The sequence below is a fragment of the Sabethes cyaneus genome, chromosome 2 (genome assembly GCF_943734655.1).
Source record: "Sabethes cyaneus chromosome 2, idSabCyanKW18_F2, whole genome shotgun sequence".
Lineage (NCBI taxonomy): Eukaryota > Metazoa > Arthropoda > Insecta > Diptera > Culicidae > Sabethes > Sabethes cyaneus.
The window spans coordinates 172486645-172505043 of NC_071354.1; the positions used below are offsets into that span (position 1 = coordinate 172486645).

At 38.7% G+C, this 18399-nt stretch overlaps 1 protein-coding gene across 1 annotated transcript in view; it reads left to right on the plus strand.

Annotated features, from left to right (window-relative positions):
* Positions 1–221: 221 nt before the first annotated feature.
* The window catches only part of LOC128737948 (hepatic leukemia factor-like), a 120523-nt gene continuing 102345 nt past the window's right edge, over positions 222–18399 (plus strand). The window contains exon 1 of the mRNA XM_053832731.1: positions 222–2637. Within this exon, the coding sequence (XP_053688706.1) occupies positions 2109–2637 (529 nt within the window). The 5' untranslated portion in view covers positions 222–2108. The remainder of the gene's footprint in view (positions 2638–18399) is intronic.

Consider the following 18399-nt stretch of genomic DNA (forward strand, 5'->3'; position numbering starts at 1 on the left):
GAGTTTCCCCGCCCGCTCGCCAGTGGCTGCCACCCGGGATTTTGCGCCCGGTGGGGGCTACCTCGCGCGTTCCATTGTATATTGTCGCTCAAGTTGTGCGAGTAGCACCGCTGATGATGATTATGATGACGACGACGATGATGTTGGAGGCAGCTAGATAGAGTGGTAGCTAAGCGAAAAGTTTTCAGTTTCAATACACTTTCGTACGTCAGTCACACGGGGAAGTGCTCGCTCGCTCTTGCCGGTTGTTTTTGCAGCAGGCTTTCAGTCGCTCGGTCGGTGGCTCGGAGGCACCGTGCGCCGGAATACTTCCTCTTTCACTCTCACTCTCACTCTTCACACGGTTCGCGCATTTCTCCTACCTCTTGACCAGCTCGATCGTCGTCGATGGGTTCGAACGGTACGGAACTTCGCGGAATAGTTTTTGGGCTGTGTGTTTGCTCTAGCCTTTCTTATTTCTTCGCTGATAGTGTGCGGTGAGGTGTGTGTTGGTTAGTGCTGTTTGGCGTTTTTTTTTTGGCAATACGGTGGGGGACCCGAACACTTTTGCTTGTTGTTTGGTGGCGGCGGTGGCCTCTGGAGACCCTTGAGACAGTACTGCCTGATGAGTCGGGATCCATCGATCGCTGAAAACGCGCGTGCGTGAAGTGCTTTCTCTTTTACTGTGTGGTACACGGCAAACCCGGACGAAGGAGGACCTTGTGTAATCAATCCATTGCTCGAGCAGCGGTGGCGGATTCGGCTAGAGAGAAGAAGAGTTAGGAAGAGTCCATCTCAAGAACCGTTTTCTGTTCTAGTTCTTCAGCCGGTGCTTGCTCACACCGAGGCTTGTGAGTGAATGTGTGTTTGCAAGGGGGAACAAGGCACGTTTTGTTTTGGTTCTGCGAGGTGCATAATAAAACATACGGTCGGTCGTAGGAAAGATTCTTGAGACGCAGAACAAAACCAGCTGATTAAATTAGTTACAAGCGTGAAGTGACTGGTAACAGTAAGAGTCATGATAATTAAAATTCTAAATTCGCTCGGTCATAGGTAGACCGTGCCATTCGTGTGTGTGCCTGTGCAAAACGAACGTCCGGAATTATCGCTCCTGGGAAGCTCGGGAACACTGGGAAGCAAACCACTTTAGTGCAGCAAGCTCTGATAGTGCTCGACTGTGTGTGGTGTTGGTGAGAACGTAGTGTTGATAGAGAGTGCGCATGCGGCAACTGTGTGATACCTTGCCTGGCTGCCTGCTGCAGAGCCGGAGATGCAATTTGATTAATTAATATAAACAGATCTTTCTGAACAGCGCCGTTCCGGTGAGTGGGGTGAGGTGAGGTACACTGGTGGGACAAGGTGGGACGCTCCCTCGTGAGCCCTTTAGAACCTCCCAATAGCAGTAGTGCGCGCGTTGTGCGATCGTAGTGTGGAAGCTCCGCTTTTAGAATGGAAGCTAATTTGAATTGAAAAATGAAACGCATGGAATAGCACGTACAAGGTCACTTGGATTTGCATTCACAGGAAAAAAAGTGTTAGCAACCACTGCAAGTCGCCTGGGGAAGTGTACGCGTGCGGAACTTGTGCCGTTGTTTGATAACTAAGCGTGAGAGAACTGATCTAGATCAGTGGCTCGAGACAACCGCAGAAGAGGCGCCCCGAAAAGCGCTAATTCGCCAAATGTTTTTCAAGTTTGACAAGTGTTTACCGTTTTCCTGACGAAAAGAATCGCGGCCTTTGTTGTCGCACGAAGGCAATGCCTTGAAGAAACAAACCCCTTCCTACCGCCACCGTCGTTTCACCGTATTTCCCATGTGCCCGCTCGCTCGAACGCAAAATTAAGAGTGAACCCTACCTTCCGTTTAAGCAGCTGTGAATCCAGCAGGTTGTGCTGTGGTCATATATGAACCCGAATTTCCAGTTATTCGGCGATTGGACGCATAAACCAGCCTACTCCCGAAGAAAGAAAGGGAAGAAACAAGTGAAAGCATTGTGTACTTAAACAATTATCTCCAAACAGTTTGGTGGTTCGGTCAAATAGAAAAGAAAAGACAAAATTGAAGAACGTAACGTGGTGACAACCTTTATCCGGTTCGGTGTATTGCTTCCGTTTCGATCCAGGCCCACAAATGAATATGGAATTCCAGCCGCTGCCACCGGTTTCATCGATGAACATTGGTCCGCCGACACCTGCCCCATCGCCCCATATACAAATTATCCCGAATGGGACCGGTAGTGCAAACGGTGGCACCAACAGCAACACCAATGCGGTGGCCAATCAGCTGCTCAATTCGATGCCACCGCCGATCCTACCGGTCGGTATGCCGCTGCAGCAGGTGGTTCACAATCTGCAGCAACTGACCAACGTTAATGGGTTGACCCAGCAACATCACCAGCAGCAACAGCAACAACAGCATCAGCAGCAACACCAACAGGCGCAGGCTCACCAGGCTCTGCTCGGTTCGAACAATACCAACGGGCTTAACGGGATCCATCAGAACCAGAGCCTGCCGCCGACATCGCAGCTTCTGCAGGCGATCCATCACAATACGAGCAACAACAACAACAACAACGGCCTCAACAACAACAACAATAACAACAACTCGATCACACAGTATCAGGTGCAGCAGCTCTGGAGACATCACGCCTATCTAAACGGTAATGTGTTGAGTTTTCGTTGAATTTTTTACGGGTGGTGGGTTGAAAGACGGGAGGGAAACGAAACTGTGTGAAGCCAGTGGGAAGGACAGTGGAAACCAACAACAGGGCACATGTTTCGCATGATTGATGCTATCCGGAGCCTTGGCTGTAGATGTTTGCAATTATTTTTACACTCGGTTCGGTCTATGCTGCTATTTATGTAAGGCAACTTGTCGTACTGACCGAGAAACGGTGGCTGCTTGTTCTGTTTATATTTTAATTTTTTCCTGTTCGTGAGTACTAATTGAGAAATTATACATATATGAAATATGTTGGCTATTTGATGGTTAAGGAACGGTTCAGATGTTACAAGAATAGTAATTATTTTTTATATCATTTTAGAATTTACTGGATGCATAACTTACTAACTAATGAGAATTTCCTGTGACTATGAAAAGTGACTTAATTAAAAAAAATTGTGTCTTACATGAAAGAATCTTGGGTTGAAGCGAACCGTTAAGTGATTTGAAATCCAGGTCAATATTGTTCCATTTAGAAATGATGCTATTTCAACATATTGATGTGTCATTTTGAATCATTTTTTGTTTCCAAAAAGGGTTTATGCCAAATTCAAAAACGAAAAAAAACATCGCAGTTTAGAAAAATTGTTTTTGTTTGTGGCGAAGTTGTACCCTGAAATCGAGCTCATCGCACATATAATTTTTTCATTTTTTATGGAAAAATTCATTACATAAGATGTTTAAAACTCAAATGATGCTGAAGATACTGATGATATGAGATGCTTTCAAATATTACAACAATTTAAACCTGTTATACAAAAAACCAGCTGATTTCATAATAGATATAAATGTCTTCAACCCTTTACAGCGATACGATCTAATTGTAAATTGCTATTTGCAAGCAATTAAGATATTCTATTACGACGCACATCATAACGTCTAATAGGGACATTATAGAAAGGCTGGCCATTATCCAACTCCAGAGCCCTAGGCCATTGGACTAGGACTAGGCCTTTGCACACAACCGAACTTGCCAGTAAAGTTTTGGGTGGACGGCACCATCCATTCAGGGAGATTGTCAGAAATTCCCATGCGAAGAAATCCCAAACCGGGAACTTGAGAATCGAACGCAACGTTCTTGGCAAACAAGTACATACGTTCAAAACCGATCGAATTGCGAGAATTTCTCGACTTACCACCAAATAATCTGCTACTACTTCATGATTTCTCACAAAGTATGCAATGGCCATTTTTGTTTATCAATATTAGAAAGTCTTTTCTATGTTAACATTGAAAACATTTCTGTCTGATTTTCGATCTGCAAATGAGAGGTTCTATGCGTCTCTTACGCTTATCACGCTAATGCAAATGCACTTGAAACGCATTTTTTCGCATTTCGAAATGATTGCTAACGTCATAAGTTAATTGTTATAAAATGCATTGAAATGCTTTTGTGCCGCGGTAATAAGCGTACATGAAAATAACCCAAGTATCAATTCTAAAGCCACTTGGTTCTACTTGAATTTTATAAAGGTTTTATTGCGGTATTAATCATTATCTCTGGGGTCATTGTGGTATTGCGCAATACCAAGAGGATACGAGTCCAAACAAACTTATAGCTAGCTAGAAAACCATAATAGAACTGCTAATAAATCAAATTTATTGTGGTTGCTTACATTAGCACGTTAAAACTTGTTGGTTGCACCACGTCTCTTATAAACTTACCATAAGTGTGGCGTGGCAATACAAAATGGCGCACCAATCAAAATTGATCTTATCGCGGTTACTTGTCAAACCGCAATAAATCTGTTAGTTTTATAGAGCTATTGAAACGGTAACACCCTAACCAAACAGTTTTTTGGCTGCTATTATGAAGAATACCGCAATTCAACACCAAAATCATTTTTTTATGCGAAGCCATATTGCCATATTGTAGTATTTTGTTTTAGCTCGCAAACAACTGTTCATCAAAGCAAAGTGTTTTGCAGAAAGAAAGTTATTATCAATCGGTTTTCCTGTCAGAGGAAGCAAATAAAATGATTTTGCTAGAAGTTGAGATTGACTAACTGAATATTTTCAATTTGTTAAAACAACCAGTTTTTGAAAATTGCAAAATTTCACTGGCGCGCTGATCATATCGACCTATCATATCAATATGCACGCTGAAATTAAATGCGCACATGCTGCAAACCAAAGAAATTACTTAAAATTTAATAAATATTCTATGGGATATTTTATCCTGGTTGCTATAAACCAAATTGTTCAGAATGATCTGTCAGTAAAATTTAAACTTTTCTGATCACGGATATATTTTCAAGTTGACAAGTTTTATTTAGCTTTTGCCAGAAAGCTGTCAAGCAGCGAAAGCTTAACCGGTTTTATTGCTGCTTTCAGCAGAGCGTGATACGACTACTTGAGCTTATAACCTGATTCTTATAGCAGTTATGAAAACATTCTAAGGAGTGGGCCACTTGGTCAGAAAGCAGTTTTATACCGTGCCGTATCGAAATCCGTACACCTAAGAGCTAGACAATTTTAAATGGTCAATATAAAATTATGATATTATAATAAGCAATTCGTCATGTTTTCTTTTGATAGTCTAATGCTCATTTTAACGTTATTTGGAATAATAGGAAGCTAAAATTAATCCTAGTTATAAAAAAACGAGATCAAAATGTGCATCTCTTGATTCAAAATCCGTACACTTTTTTATGCCTGATTCAAAATCCGTACACCTGTGACTCAAAATCCGTACACCATGTTAAAAATCAATCAAAGTCCGCATAATTTTGAATCTAAATCCGTGTAAGCTTGATCGAAATGAGTTTAAAGTTTGTGGCAAAGTTGTTTTTCTTTATTTGACTAATTGCTTTATAAAATATGCTTTTCTCGATAATTGACGCATTGTATTTTAGTCCTGCTCATCTAAGAGTCGTTCACACGCACAGTAAGAACACTACAAGGAATCAATCTTTTTGTTTTTAAGCCAAATTATGGGTAATTGTTCATTTTCGGTCGGAAAGTTAAAATATCAGGTTTGGTACTGATTAAATATTGCCTCTATCCATCCCACTTGTAACAAAACCTTGTTTGTGTTAAATGTTCTTACATTCTTTTCCTAATGTCTCAGGAAATATTAGGCTTAGAAACAAACTTTTTTAACATTTTAGAGTAAATTAACTTCACTTATAAACAATATATAACATTTTTTCTTGATTTTTGTTGCAAATTGTACGGAAAGCTAAAAAATTGCAGAAGAGACTCCGGTATTTCGAGAGTTAACTTAAACTTAAACTATCTCGATGCTTTTATTAAGGGATTATCCACCATGTATTATCGTAATTGCCATCTTCCAGTTTATCGACATATATTTAGCTTTAGTTATTTCCATTTTGTTTGGCAAAACATAGAATAGAGTTGGATCACTAAGGATACTGCACAGGTGTACGGATTTAGATTCAACTAGTAAAACTGAATCAAAATCCGTACAGTACTAATTATGATGAATAAATATTATTTCAATGCCATAATGAATGAAATTAAGCTGTAGAACGATAAACACCTTTAGTTCAAATTGATTTTCGAGATTTTAAATAGGAAAATCACTTCAAATGCGCCTTACACTTCATTTTATTGGAAGTTATTTTCTTAGCAAATTGCTAACAACACAACCAATTTAGAGAGAAATCTGATAGGCATTAACGTTTTAATTTTTATTACTTGTATTTGATGGCCTACTACCTATATTTTGACATTGACGTAATGCTAATAAACCACGGGTCTAGGCCTATTATTAATATTTTGCATTTAGACTTTTTAATACATATAATCAAGCAAATTGTATTAGGTGTACGGATTTCGAAGCTGTACGGATTTCGATACCGCATGGTAGCGGTCATCAGTAGGTTCTGAGCTCCATAGTTTTATTAGCGGTTTTATGAAATTGATCATGAAAACCACTATACGAACGTAATAAAACTTGGAATTGTTACTAGGGAAGAGACACGAACGGAATCTCCTTTTTGCAAATAGGATCTAAATACCTAAAAAATGAAGGCAGCCAGTGTCTTCCTCTTTCAATGCAATTTGAATTCGCTAATATAATCATCCTGGAAAATGACGTTTACTTGAATCAATCATTTTTCTTGTCAACGGTCAGGCCAAGTGCGCAGCATGTACCGCAGAGAGAATTCCAAGGAATCAAGTGAAACCAGAAATAATACCTAATTTCACTAAACTCCTTGAAATCATGGGGAAGGAAGAAAGCATGACCTCCCGTACCAACCGCTTACCATATAAATAATGATTTATTTACAGTCGTTGGGTGTATCTTTGCTAATGAAGGTTCATTGAAACTCCGGACCCTAGGGGATGAACTAATGGCGCTTAGACCAGAAGCCAGGCTGCAATTGGCCAAGGATATAGAGCCTTATTATGCTTTCTGAAAATAGATTAGTCTACCAAAAATATTAGTTTAAGTAATATAACACATGGAAATAGAGTAGTGTGGTTCAATGGTTGCCTAAATTTTAGGCAGTTTAACTACAGTTGTAAGATTAGGCACTGAAAACCACACGACCCCGCACCTCCAAGTTTGGCTACATTATACAATTATACAAATTGAAATATTTCCAGGTATGGCCATATAGAGGCGCTAGGTAGGGGCTTGGGATGGCTAAAGCTATGATTGGCGCTGTTTTCTACTTGTATTCCCCATTTCATACCCAATTCGCAAAAAAGCTGGTTATATAGGTAATAAACTAAAGGGGCCCTAATACACTTCCTTGGGGCACCCCAACAACCGAACTTAAAATGTCTATCTTAGATTGTTTTAGTGTAAAAATGGTACAATTTTTGCTTAAAAAAGGCAATCTTTATATGTACGATTTCTACTAGAAAGATACTTATTTTAATGTTATCACGACATATCACAACAAAAAGATTAACAAACTGATTTAGAGTGGGTTTCTTCTCTAAATAAATCTGGTAAACTATATTATGTAGATACTTGGTCTCTTCAGCAAAGTTTCAAGTAATTTGTATTTCTAAAACTTTGCCCAAGTTTAACATAAAACACTTCACTTAATATTCATTCATTTCTAAAATTGCAAAGCAATAAATGTTCAAATTCAGTCTGAAAAAGTTGCTAAGAGCTATGGAATACTTTATTAAAATGTAAAATACTTTTCAATTGATTTTTTCCGGCATTTTTTCGGAGTGCTGTTGGTGCAAGTTTTTGTTTTTTTAGACATGATACAACATTTTTTATTTAAAGTTGTTTAGTTTGTCCGAAGTGACGCCAGGATAATTTTTTAGGAGTGTTGATTTAAAAAAAAATTATAACTTTAAATATGCTTCTTGGCGATAAACAGTCTTCAGAGAAAATGTGTACTTTAATATATTGAATAACTTTGTGGAACCCTTGAAAGCAATAAAAAAATCGTGTACAAAGTTATTAAGCAGAATTTATTTTTCAAATAAATCACTATATTTCGTAACTATTAAGAGTTAGACAGCTACTACATTCAGCGAAGTTGTTCAATTTAGTGTTTTCTACAACTTTTCCGAAGAAAATTTTTTTTACGCTTTTCCAAAACAAAAATTTGTATCACCTTAATAGGTGGATTTACGGTAGCATAGTGATGGACAGTAGAAATGATGCACTATATTATATGAATAAGGCTTGTTCGCGACAAAATCTGGACACCTCAATTTTGCAATAAAACAAATTTGCTAGAAGTTTAATCCATGAAACAATTTTATATCATTTATGTGTGTATCGTTAATAATTATCAAACAAATTAACATTACTTATTTGGTCTGCATGAAAAATTGGCGAACTTTGGAGTTTACTCTTGCCATGAGGGTCAGTGCAGACTTGTTGGCAACCAATTTAGCTGCGTTTGTCCAAGATTTACGAAAATTATCTATAGTTGTTGCTTGTTGTTTGTGATGAGACAGCTCTCTCTTCACCAAAGCCCAATATCGCTCGATGGGGCGTAACTCTGGACAGTTAGGCAGGGATGGTTCGATCACTTTGACTCAATTTTGATTCATTTGACAGTACCGTCTAAACGGGGCCAAATATGACAATGTTAAGTATGGGACATTTGAAGAACCGGTTATTATCTATAATTTTGTTGAAAAAAGTTTTGTTGTATCTTTTGTAGTTACGGCACTACAATGCTAGTATCTTATTAGTAACTAAATGAACGTTCATTCGCGCCACTGGCCGTCTTGTTCCTGCCGGATTTGAAGCGAACACTTTGCAGGGTAGTTGTCCTGCATTCTTGCAACATACCCTGCCTGTCGTATCTGTCCAACTTCAGCTAACTTTGGGATACTGAGTTCGCCATAGAGCTGTTCCAGGTGATCCTCCGCCTCCATACTCTGTTCTCCTGTACGCCGCCGAAGATCGTTCTAAGCACTCGTCTTTCGAAAACTCCGAGCACTCGCAGGTCCTTCTCGAGCATTGTTCATGTTTCATGCCTGTAGAGACAAACCGGTCTAATAAGCGTCTTGTACAGGGTACACTTTGTACGGGGGTTTAACCTGATCGACCGCAATTGCTTATGAAGTCCATAGTAAGCACATCTCACAGCTGGTGTCATGGTCCGCTGTTACCAGTGAGCCGAAGTAGACAAATTTATCGACTACATGTTTAGCCATCGCATCGCCACAGATATTCTACCGATAATATCCATTTCATCGTCATCGTCAGACTCAGACGAATTGACTGGATTTGTTGCTGATTGTGCCCCGCGCGATGATATCCGCTCGGTTCATAACACCTTGTAGCACTATGTTGAACAGCAGGCAGAGGAGACGATCACCTTAACGAAGCCCTCTGGCTCTGTGTGTTTCGAATGAATTCGACAATCCACCCGAATTCCGAACACAGTACTGTCTACCATCCATTGCAGATTGAATTAGTTTGATGCTTAGCTTCCTGGGGGGCCTGTTCTCGTCTATGATTTTGCATGATAGCTCTTTTCGATCGATGGTATCATATGCGGCTTTAAAATCAACGAACAAATGTTGCGTTGGAACTCTGTATTCACGGCCCTTTTGGAGAATCTGCCGCAGATTGCTGAACTGAAGAACGAGAAAATTTTGCGAATGATGCATGCATCTATTTGCATGTCGAGCAGAAGTTGTTTCACAATCTCCTTTTACCTTCTTCATTGATGTGTGCTTGTTCAATGAAACCGCTGAACCAACGCTTTCGTCGTGTTGAACGTTTTACTCATCAGCTATGCAGCTAAATAAAATGGTATCGAAGCGCAGGCCCTAGGAATATGTAGTAGCAAGTTGTTCAATGAAATCTCTGAATTAGTTAATGAGAAATTTCATACCGTGTTTGCAGTTGTAGAAAGGGGATAAAGACTGAAAATTTGAAGAAGTCCGGCATAGTAAAACTGTTGTAGAATTAGACGACCAAATTCTTTTTCTGAGCTTTCGTGACCTTTGAGGTTCTAGATGCCCTCGGAGAAGTGTTTTTGAAATATTTTTTGCATCTTTTAACACAGTGATGGCCAAACAGCGGCCCTTCGAGATAATTCGTGCGGCCCGCGGACCGATTTGAGAGATGGTTGAATTTATGGATAATTTTTTAGTGACACAGGGATCACTCAGTTTAGTCGTAATGCCTCGTGCATGTTGTTGATCTGAATGCTTTCCGGCTTAAATCTTGTGGTGAGTCCTAGAAAATGGCTTTTGCCACTACGCAGAAATAAAAGAAAGCAACGAGGGATTAGTAAACCCCAATCGTGATTTGAATATACGACGACTTCATGGTAAGACACATTCATGATGTTCAACATGTTGTGTTACTCTCACTCAGTGACAATACTCAGACAACTGTACAACTGTACAAACTTCACAACTGTACAAAATCTGTATAGCTTAGTCATTCTGTTTTTAATCAGTATGTAAGAACTGTTAAGAGGTGTCAGTCCCGGCGTAGTGCTTAGCATTCACGCCGAGGACCCCGGTTCAAATCCCAACCCCGCAGAAGTCACGAATGACCCAAACTGGTTAAAGTGACTATAATCAAACAAAAAAAAAGAACTTTTAAGCCTCCCAGCTGGCTTTGACGTACAATACTGGTCTGACAAACCAGTCGTTATATGCTCGAATCTCAACGGTAAGGTAAAACAGAGGGTCTTACTCGTTGGGCTTCCCCTGGTCCGGTAGTCAATAATGTCTGTCGCTGTCCCTGGCTGTCTCTCTGTCTGCGGAAATTTCATATAGATGACATAAAACTTATTCTATGGAATCTAAATATTCATCAATTCTATGTTCCCGGTAGATTTATTGTCTTAGTGAAGGCACAGTCCATGGCGAAGGAAGTGTTTTTAAAATAAAATAAAAGCACTAAACCAATCCGAGAGAAAACAGACAATTGTTTGTCCGCAAATTGGGCAGTGCTAAATTTCATCTTTAATTGAAAATTGCAAAACATAAAAGGAAATTATAGCCACCAATTTTTCAATACTCATGATGAGGGTTATAAATTCGAATGTTCCAACCTTCAAGGCCCAAAACGAACCGAACCGAATATTCGGCAGGACCGTCGTCGGTAGCTTTTGGCTATCTGCCAGCCAGCCAGCTAGCCAGTCAGTCAGTCAGGGCAGGGAAAGTAAAAGTGAATATATACCAATCACCCGGCCGGCGGCGAGCAGTTCCGCATGAAGCGGTTCCAGCTAGAGATAAGTCTCTCGTACGGATCCGGTGCTGACCGAAAACGGCGGTTCCACCACCACCAACAACAACAACAACAGCCACAAAAAATCACCAACCAACCAGCCAACAAAACCCGACGACAACGCAAACGTGCCGACCTTTCTTCGGAATGAAGAACCGGTTGGATTCGACTCGTTGATTGCTGAGTCCACCATTGCACGCTGGCTGCCTGCTTGTTGCTGCTGCCGCTGCTGGTTTGTCTAGCTATGCAGAAGCGGAAGAATGTGGCACTGTCTCTGCAAGTAGGTACGGACCCACAGGCTATATTGCCAAACTCTACCGGAGAGTTCAGCGAGTGCGATTCGGCCGCAAGCAAGACAGAAACCGTCTGCGTCCCCATCATCGTATCGTCATGATCATCATCATCATCATTCGTGGTGGAAACGAAATGGAAAGTTGTTCGGCCAGGTAGGGATCGATCGGTGGCTGATCGCCGCACCGCTTGCTTGCCCGGCAGCAGCGGGTTGTGGGTGTGCGCAGGTATTTTTCGGAAGTTACCTAGCGAAAACACAACCTATTGAACTAAGTTGCTTAATCGATTTTGAATTGCGCCCATTAGTGGCTTCCGACAGATGGCCGGCTGATGATGACATCGACATCGGCGGTGTGCATGACTGCATAGATAGAACCTAATTTGCAGACTAAATTTCTTTTCTCACATCCACTGGAATTGAAAATATTCGAAATGTCAGCACAGGCTAGGTTATAGTTTTCAGGGGTTTTTATCAACCTGAGTACAATTCGCAATCTGTGAAGTTGTCATTGCAATATTTTTATCTATTATGATTATATATACAACCGTGATTTCTCTGTTTTGCTTTATTGCAAGTTAGCAAAATCGACTAGGAAAATCAACAGTTTGATTTTTCTCTTATTGCTCTTTAATTATCAATTTTGGTCACTGAAACCGTCATAATTATGTCATAGAACCTATATTGCAACTTCTGTATTACTTATATGATATTGAATGATATTCGTTTGAACCTGAACATGGCAAGAGCCTTGTTGTTTTATGTTTATATTCACAGTGTTACAAATAGCACTAAACTAAAAAATATAACCGGGAGTTTATCCCGCTTGACCTATCCTTTTTTAAAATGTACCTGAACGTTAGAATTACAGTAATGTAGATGATCATTATAAATAAATTTACTTCAGTTCTGTTATAAACGCAAAGCAAACCCGTGGTACAGGTATACCTCGATAGTACGTACCCTCGTTAGTACGTACCCTCCATAATACGTACATTTTGCCTCGATAGTACGTATCTTGGATAATACGTGCATTTTCCAGCAAAACTTTATTTGTTCCATTTCAAGCTTCACAAAGGGCAAAATCATTGATTAAAAAAAATAAAAATTAACTGCTATATCAAATCAATACCACTAAAATATATATTTATTCAAAGGTGTATACAAATTTGCAAATTTTATGCAATATTAAGCATAATACAAGAATGTTTCAAAGTCAAAAATTGTGATTCGTTAGTACGTACATTTCGGTAATACGTACGCTAAACGATGCAAAGGTGTACGTACTATCGAGGTATACCTGTACTTCACGGACAGAAATTCAATCTCCAAAATAAGCAAAATGACTCATGATTTAAGGATCCTCGCTTTTGTTTTATGAAAATATACCATGATGCACCATCATAATATCACGAATTTCTTGCGGTACAATACAACACAAGATGATGGGTTATTATTCATGATTTGGTGTTGCTTGATATGGCAGTTTAATCATGATTTCACAACAATCAACAGTTTTTGATTTCATGATTTTATTCATGGTATCTGAATCGAATTTCTTCCCGTGTACGTTTCGCTTTCAGAACGTGAGCAAGACTGAAAATTACCAAACTGCAAACAATAAATAAGAATCGAATATCAGGACAACATAGCCCAAGTAAAAAAATTCGTTTCAAGGTACATTTGAAGAGGTTTTCAGCACTCGCTACTTAAAACTGATAGAAAGTTTTGTTTTTCTTCAAAATTACAATAAAATTGTCATAAAACTGTTATGAAACTAGAGAAATCCATACTAACGAAGATTCTCAAGCCAAATTCAAAATCAAATTTCGATGTGTAACTATTTGAATAAATATTTGTAGGCGTCTGATGATAGTTGAAGCATAGTAGACTGAAACGTCACATCTCGTTTAAACTTGGGGCGTAGCAATATATAGTGGCGTATCTATGCAAAATTGATCTTATTGCGGTTTCATGTCAAACTACAATAAATCTGTTAGTTTCATAGTGCTATTAACAGAGCAACATCTTGACCAAAGAGATTTATTGCTGCTATTTGGAGGAATATTAAAGACCACAACTGAAAAAATGTTTTACATATTGCCACATACTAGTGTTTTTTTAACGCGCAAACTTAAAATCAAAGTTACGCGAAGTATGAGTTGCAGAAAGAAAGTTTTTATCAATCGGTTTGCATATCACAGGAAGCATCTAGAATGATTTTACTAGAAATTCAGATTGACTAATTGAATAGCTTTATTTTGCTAGTTTTTAAAAATCGCAAACTTCTGATGGTGCGTTAAGCTTACCCACCTATCATACCCATGTGCACGATAACATTTAATGCGTATTTGCTGCACAACTACGGAAACTGCTGAAAAATTATTATTCATTCTACCGGATATTCTACCGGATTTAACTTTTTTCTCACGGTAATATAATTTTCACTCAACGAAGCTGGCGAATCGAATGAATTTGGGTTGTATTTTCTTTAACCGATCAAGGCCGTTGAGATGGCGGGAAATCCACACCACCGTGCAATAACTATTCCAGCGTTGAACGGACAAACTTGCAGTACAAATTCTTCAAGCAATGTGAAGCTTTTCGCGGTTCTTATATACAGGCCAAAACTGCGGTATACTTTAGCAACGATATAGTTGATGTGCTGCCTGTAGGTGAGCTCTGAGTAAAGGAGGACCCCCCGGTCTTTGATGCAGAATTTTCTTTTAATTAGTTCACCACCGAGCTGATAACCGATTGGCCGTTTTTTCCTCCAGAACGATACAACTGAACACTTGCTAACGTTGAGCAGCATTCTATTTTCGCTACACTATCTTGAGAAGCTCTCCAGTTGTTATTGCAGGAACATGGCATCTTCTACTTTTTTGACCTCGAGATTAATGTTAAGATTATCACCAGCGGAAATCCAGGGCGCTTGTAGCGAAAAATTTACATCTCCGAAATCTAACACAACGATGAGTGGGCCGAGATAGCTGCCTTGTAGAATTCCAGAAGTATATAACTCGCAATAAACTCGCAGGATATTGAATCTCCGATTTGAACAGTCAGATGTCCATCAGCCAAGTAAAACTTCAGCCAGATCAGCAGGCTGCCGCCAAATCCCATCCTGTTGAGTTTGGCAACCGCAATATCACGATTTAATGCAATTAAACAGCAAAGAGGTCGGTGTAGATTGTATCCGTTTGGAAAGGCCTCTACTAAGTATCCGTAGTATAGGTAGTAAATGAAAAGAGATTCGTCGTGGCAGAGCGACATGGCATGAATCCATGTTGAGAATCGTCGATCCACTGCTTACTTTGGTAGAACACGGGTCTTAAAATTACTTTTTCGGATAGCTTGGATGTTGCACATAAAACAGTGGTACCTCGATAATTATCAATGTCCTTTTTGTCACCTTTCTTGTAAACCGGAAACTTAAACGCTGTTTTCCATAGCGTCGAAAAACTGTCACTAGATAGAGACAAATTGTAAAGATGACGAAGAGATGATTGTTAATCAAATAAGACAAAATTCCATTGAGGAAAACCATTATAAAACCGGATACGCTTTGCAATGCTCTGATCAAATAAAACTACTATAAGAAATAAGCAAAACCAATTTGCTGTTGGATTGTTACTTCCCGAGCAGGAGCGAAGAGCAAAATGATATCAAAATGTGTTATGGAAATCGAATAACTCGTATCAAAATTTGGTCTTGTTTTGGCTAACATAGTTGGTAAAATAACAAAAAATAATATCAAAATTTTGCTCCTTTAAGGCCAAAAGAATATCTACTTGTGTTATCTGAATAACAAAGCAATAACATGACTGTATTCAGAGTTTAGAATATATTAGTATTATTAAGGTATGGAATAACAAATGCAGTAGTATATGAGATATTAAAAAATCATTTTATACAATATTTATAATCTAAAATTTCTTTAATCAATAAAAAATTTTTTATGAAATATGTCGAATGTCATTGTAAGTTTAAAATAAGATATGATAACAAAATCAGTTATTAAACTTATCTTACAATCACTGTTTAAAATATCTTCTCAACAACAAAATGTGTTATCAATGTATCTCCATATTTGTTCAATAACAAAATATAGCATTATAACACAGTTTGATATTGTTTTGATATTATTTTGCTCTTCGCTCCTGCTCGGGTTGGGAGCCATAGAAATGAAACTGACACAATCGTTACTGGGATATTTTCTTAGCCCGAAAGAACCTTATCTGATAAATTGGTATTTTTCAAATTTACCGCACTGCACAGTAGTCCAGTTTCGAAAAATAGCGGACATTAGTAATTCTCGCGTAAGTTTTCAAAAGGACCTAAGTAACTATGAGAGATTCTCTTTGTGCCTCTCCTGTTTCGCTTGCCACGGCGATGCAAATGCACTTCAAGGCATCAGCTTTGCATTAATCGGTTGCTAACGTTACTATTTAGCTAATCGGTAAGAAAATTTTAGAAACAATACATTTATGTCGTCGTAATAATCGAAAGAGAGGCACATCGCACATCAAAGAGAATCCCTCAATGTTACTTAGGTCCTTTTGAAAAGTTTCGCGAGAATTGGGTGAAAATGCACATTTTTTGAAGGATGAAGAGACGGTACGGGAAAGAAATGAACATTTTTTGGAAAAATGGAAAGGTGAGAAGGGGGGGGGGGGGGTAGCTACGCTTGACAAGTAGTCGTTTTAACTCCTACTTTTTGTCCTATAATCTGAGATTATAACCAGATTCGAACCCACAACACCCGCCAAGGCATGCACCTTTGAACCATAGAGGCGCTGACAAAAGGAGACTGCAAAACCCACTTATTAAGATAGCGACGCGTCTGGTTGGGTTTTAGACAGAAATTATGCCTCTTCTTCCGTCTACTGTAGATAACCACCGACCGAGAAGTTTAAACCTAACTTGTTTTACTAGCAAGACGACGAAACTGTGCAGGCCCTTACGACTTGCAAGGTACTACACGTGACATAGATGCCATTTTCACAGATTCTTTCCCACGCATAAATTTGGGACCCTGTCATTTCCTCCGTAATATTTAATTTTTCTAGAGTATTTTTTCTGTAATATACATAGTTTATGAAGTATTTTAATTATCAGACACATTGGTAGAACCAGAACTCACAGGAACTGAAATAATTGCTGGATCCCAAATTTATGCGTGTGAAAAAATCTGTGATTCTGGCATTTATGCACGTGACGTTGTCCGTCTGTCAGCATGTTTTCCGCGATTCTCAGCGCGGGTTTTCGAGGAAAGGCCCCGTTCCTATGAAATAGACTAATCTCATGTTTTTAGTCCTAACCTTGAAATTTGGAATCGGTTGTGGTTTTAAATACATGGGATACACCTACAAATGTTCACTTACCCCTTTGGAATTCTGCATATCAAAAGAACCCGCTAGGTTCCCAACATCGTCATACATCGGACGATCGGACGTTCTCAATTGTCATACAAATGCGCTTTTCCATTCCCCTGTACTATTCAATCTTGCACGTGCTGCCCGGATTGAAAGGGCGGAATACCAATCGAGGTGGTACAACCAATAAAACAATTAAACTTCTTTGATTGCAATCACACGGCGCACTGCAGCAATGCAGCAATGATTCGCAATGGATCATTCCACCGCTAAACCCGTCGTGAAAACCTGTTTTGAATGACTTTTAATTATTATCAAATCGCACCGTCATGTAGGTACGCCTTGTTGCAACTGCCAAGATGCAAAATGCTTTTTCCCGGATGGAATAAAACCTTCCGGGCTTCTTTGACTTTGACTGAGATAACCACGCACATCCAAAGGCACACAAACACAAATATTTACACCCGCACGATAAATTGTCAAGCAAGTGAGTCTTAAGCTACACGAATTTGGCATACCGTGCCGTATCAAAATCCGTACACCTAAGAGCTAGACAATTTTAAATGGTCAATATAAAATTATGATATTGTAATAAGCAATTCGTCATGTTTTCTTTTGACAGTATAATGCTCATTTTAACGTTATTTGGAATAACAGGAAGCTAAAATTAATCCTAGTTATAAAAAAACGAGATCAAAATGTGCATCTCTTGATTCAAAATCCGTACACTTTTTTATGCCTGATTCAAAATCCGTACACCTGTGACTCAAAATCCGTACACCATGTTAAAAATCAATCAAAGTCCGCATAATTTTAAATCTAAATCCGTGTAAGCTTGATCGAAATGAGTTTAAAGTTTGTGGCTAAATTATTTTTCTTTATTTTACTAATTGCTTCATAAAATATGTCTAAAAATAAAAAATAAGAAAACTTATCCAATTTAATTCTACTATGTGTAAATTGGATAAGTTTTCTTATTTTTTATTTTTAGGTTTCGTATTCTACTAAGACGCTCCAAAAACTTCAGTCATAAAATATGCTTTTCTCGATAATTGACACATTGTATTTTAGTCCTGCTCATCTAAAAGTCGTTCACACGCACAGTAGGAACACTACAAGGAATCAATCTTTTTGTTTTTAAGCCAAATTATGGGTAATTGTTCATTTTCGGTCGGAAAGTTAAAATATCAGGTGTGGTACTGATTAAATATTGCCTCTATCCATCCCACTTGTAACAAAACCTCGTTTGTGTTAAATGTTCTTACATTCTTTTCCTTATGCCTCAGGAAATATTAGGCTTAGAAACAAGCTTTTTTAACATTTTAGAGTAAATTAACTTCACTTATAAACAATATATATAATTTTTTCTTGATTTTTGTTGCAAAT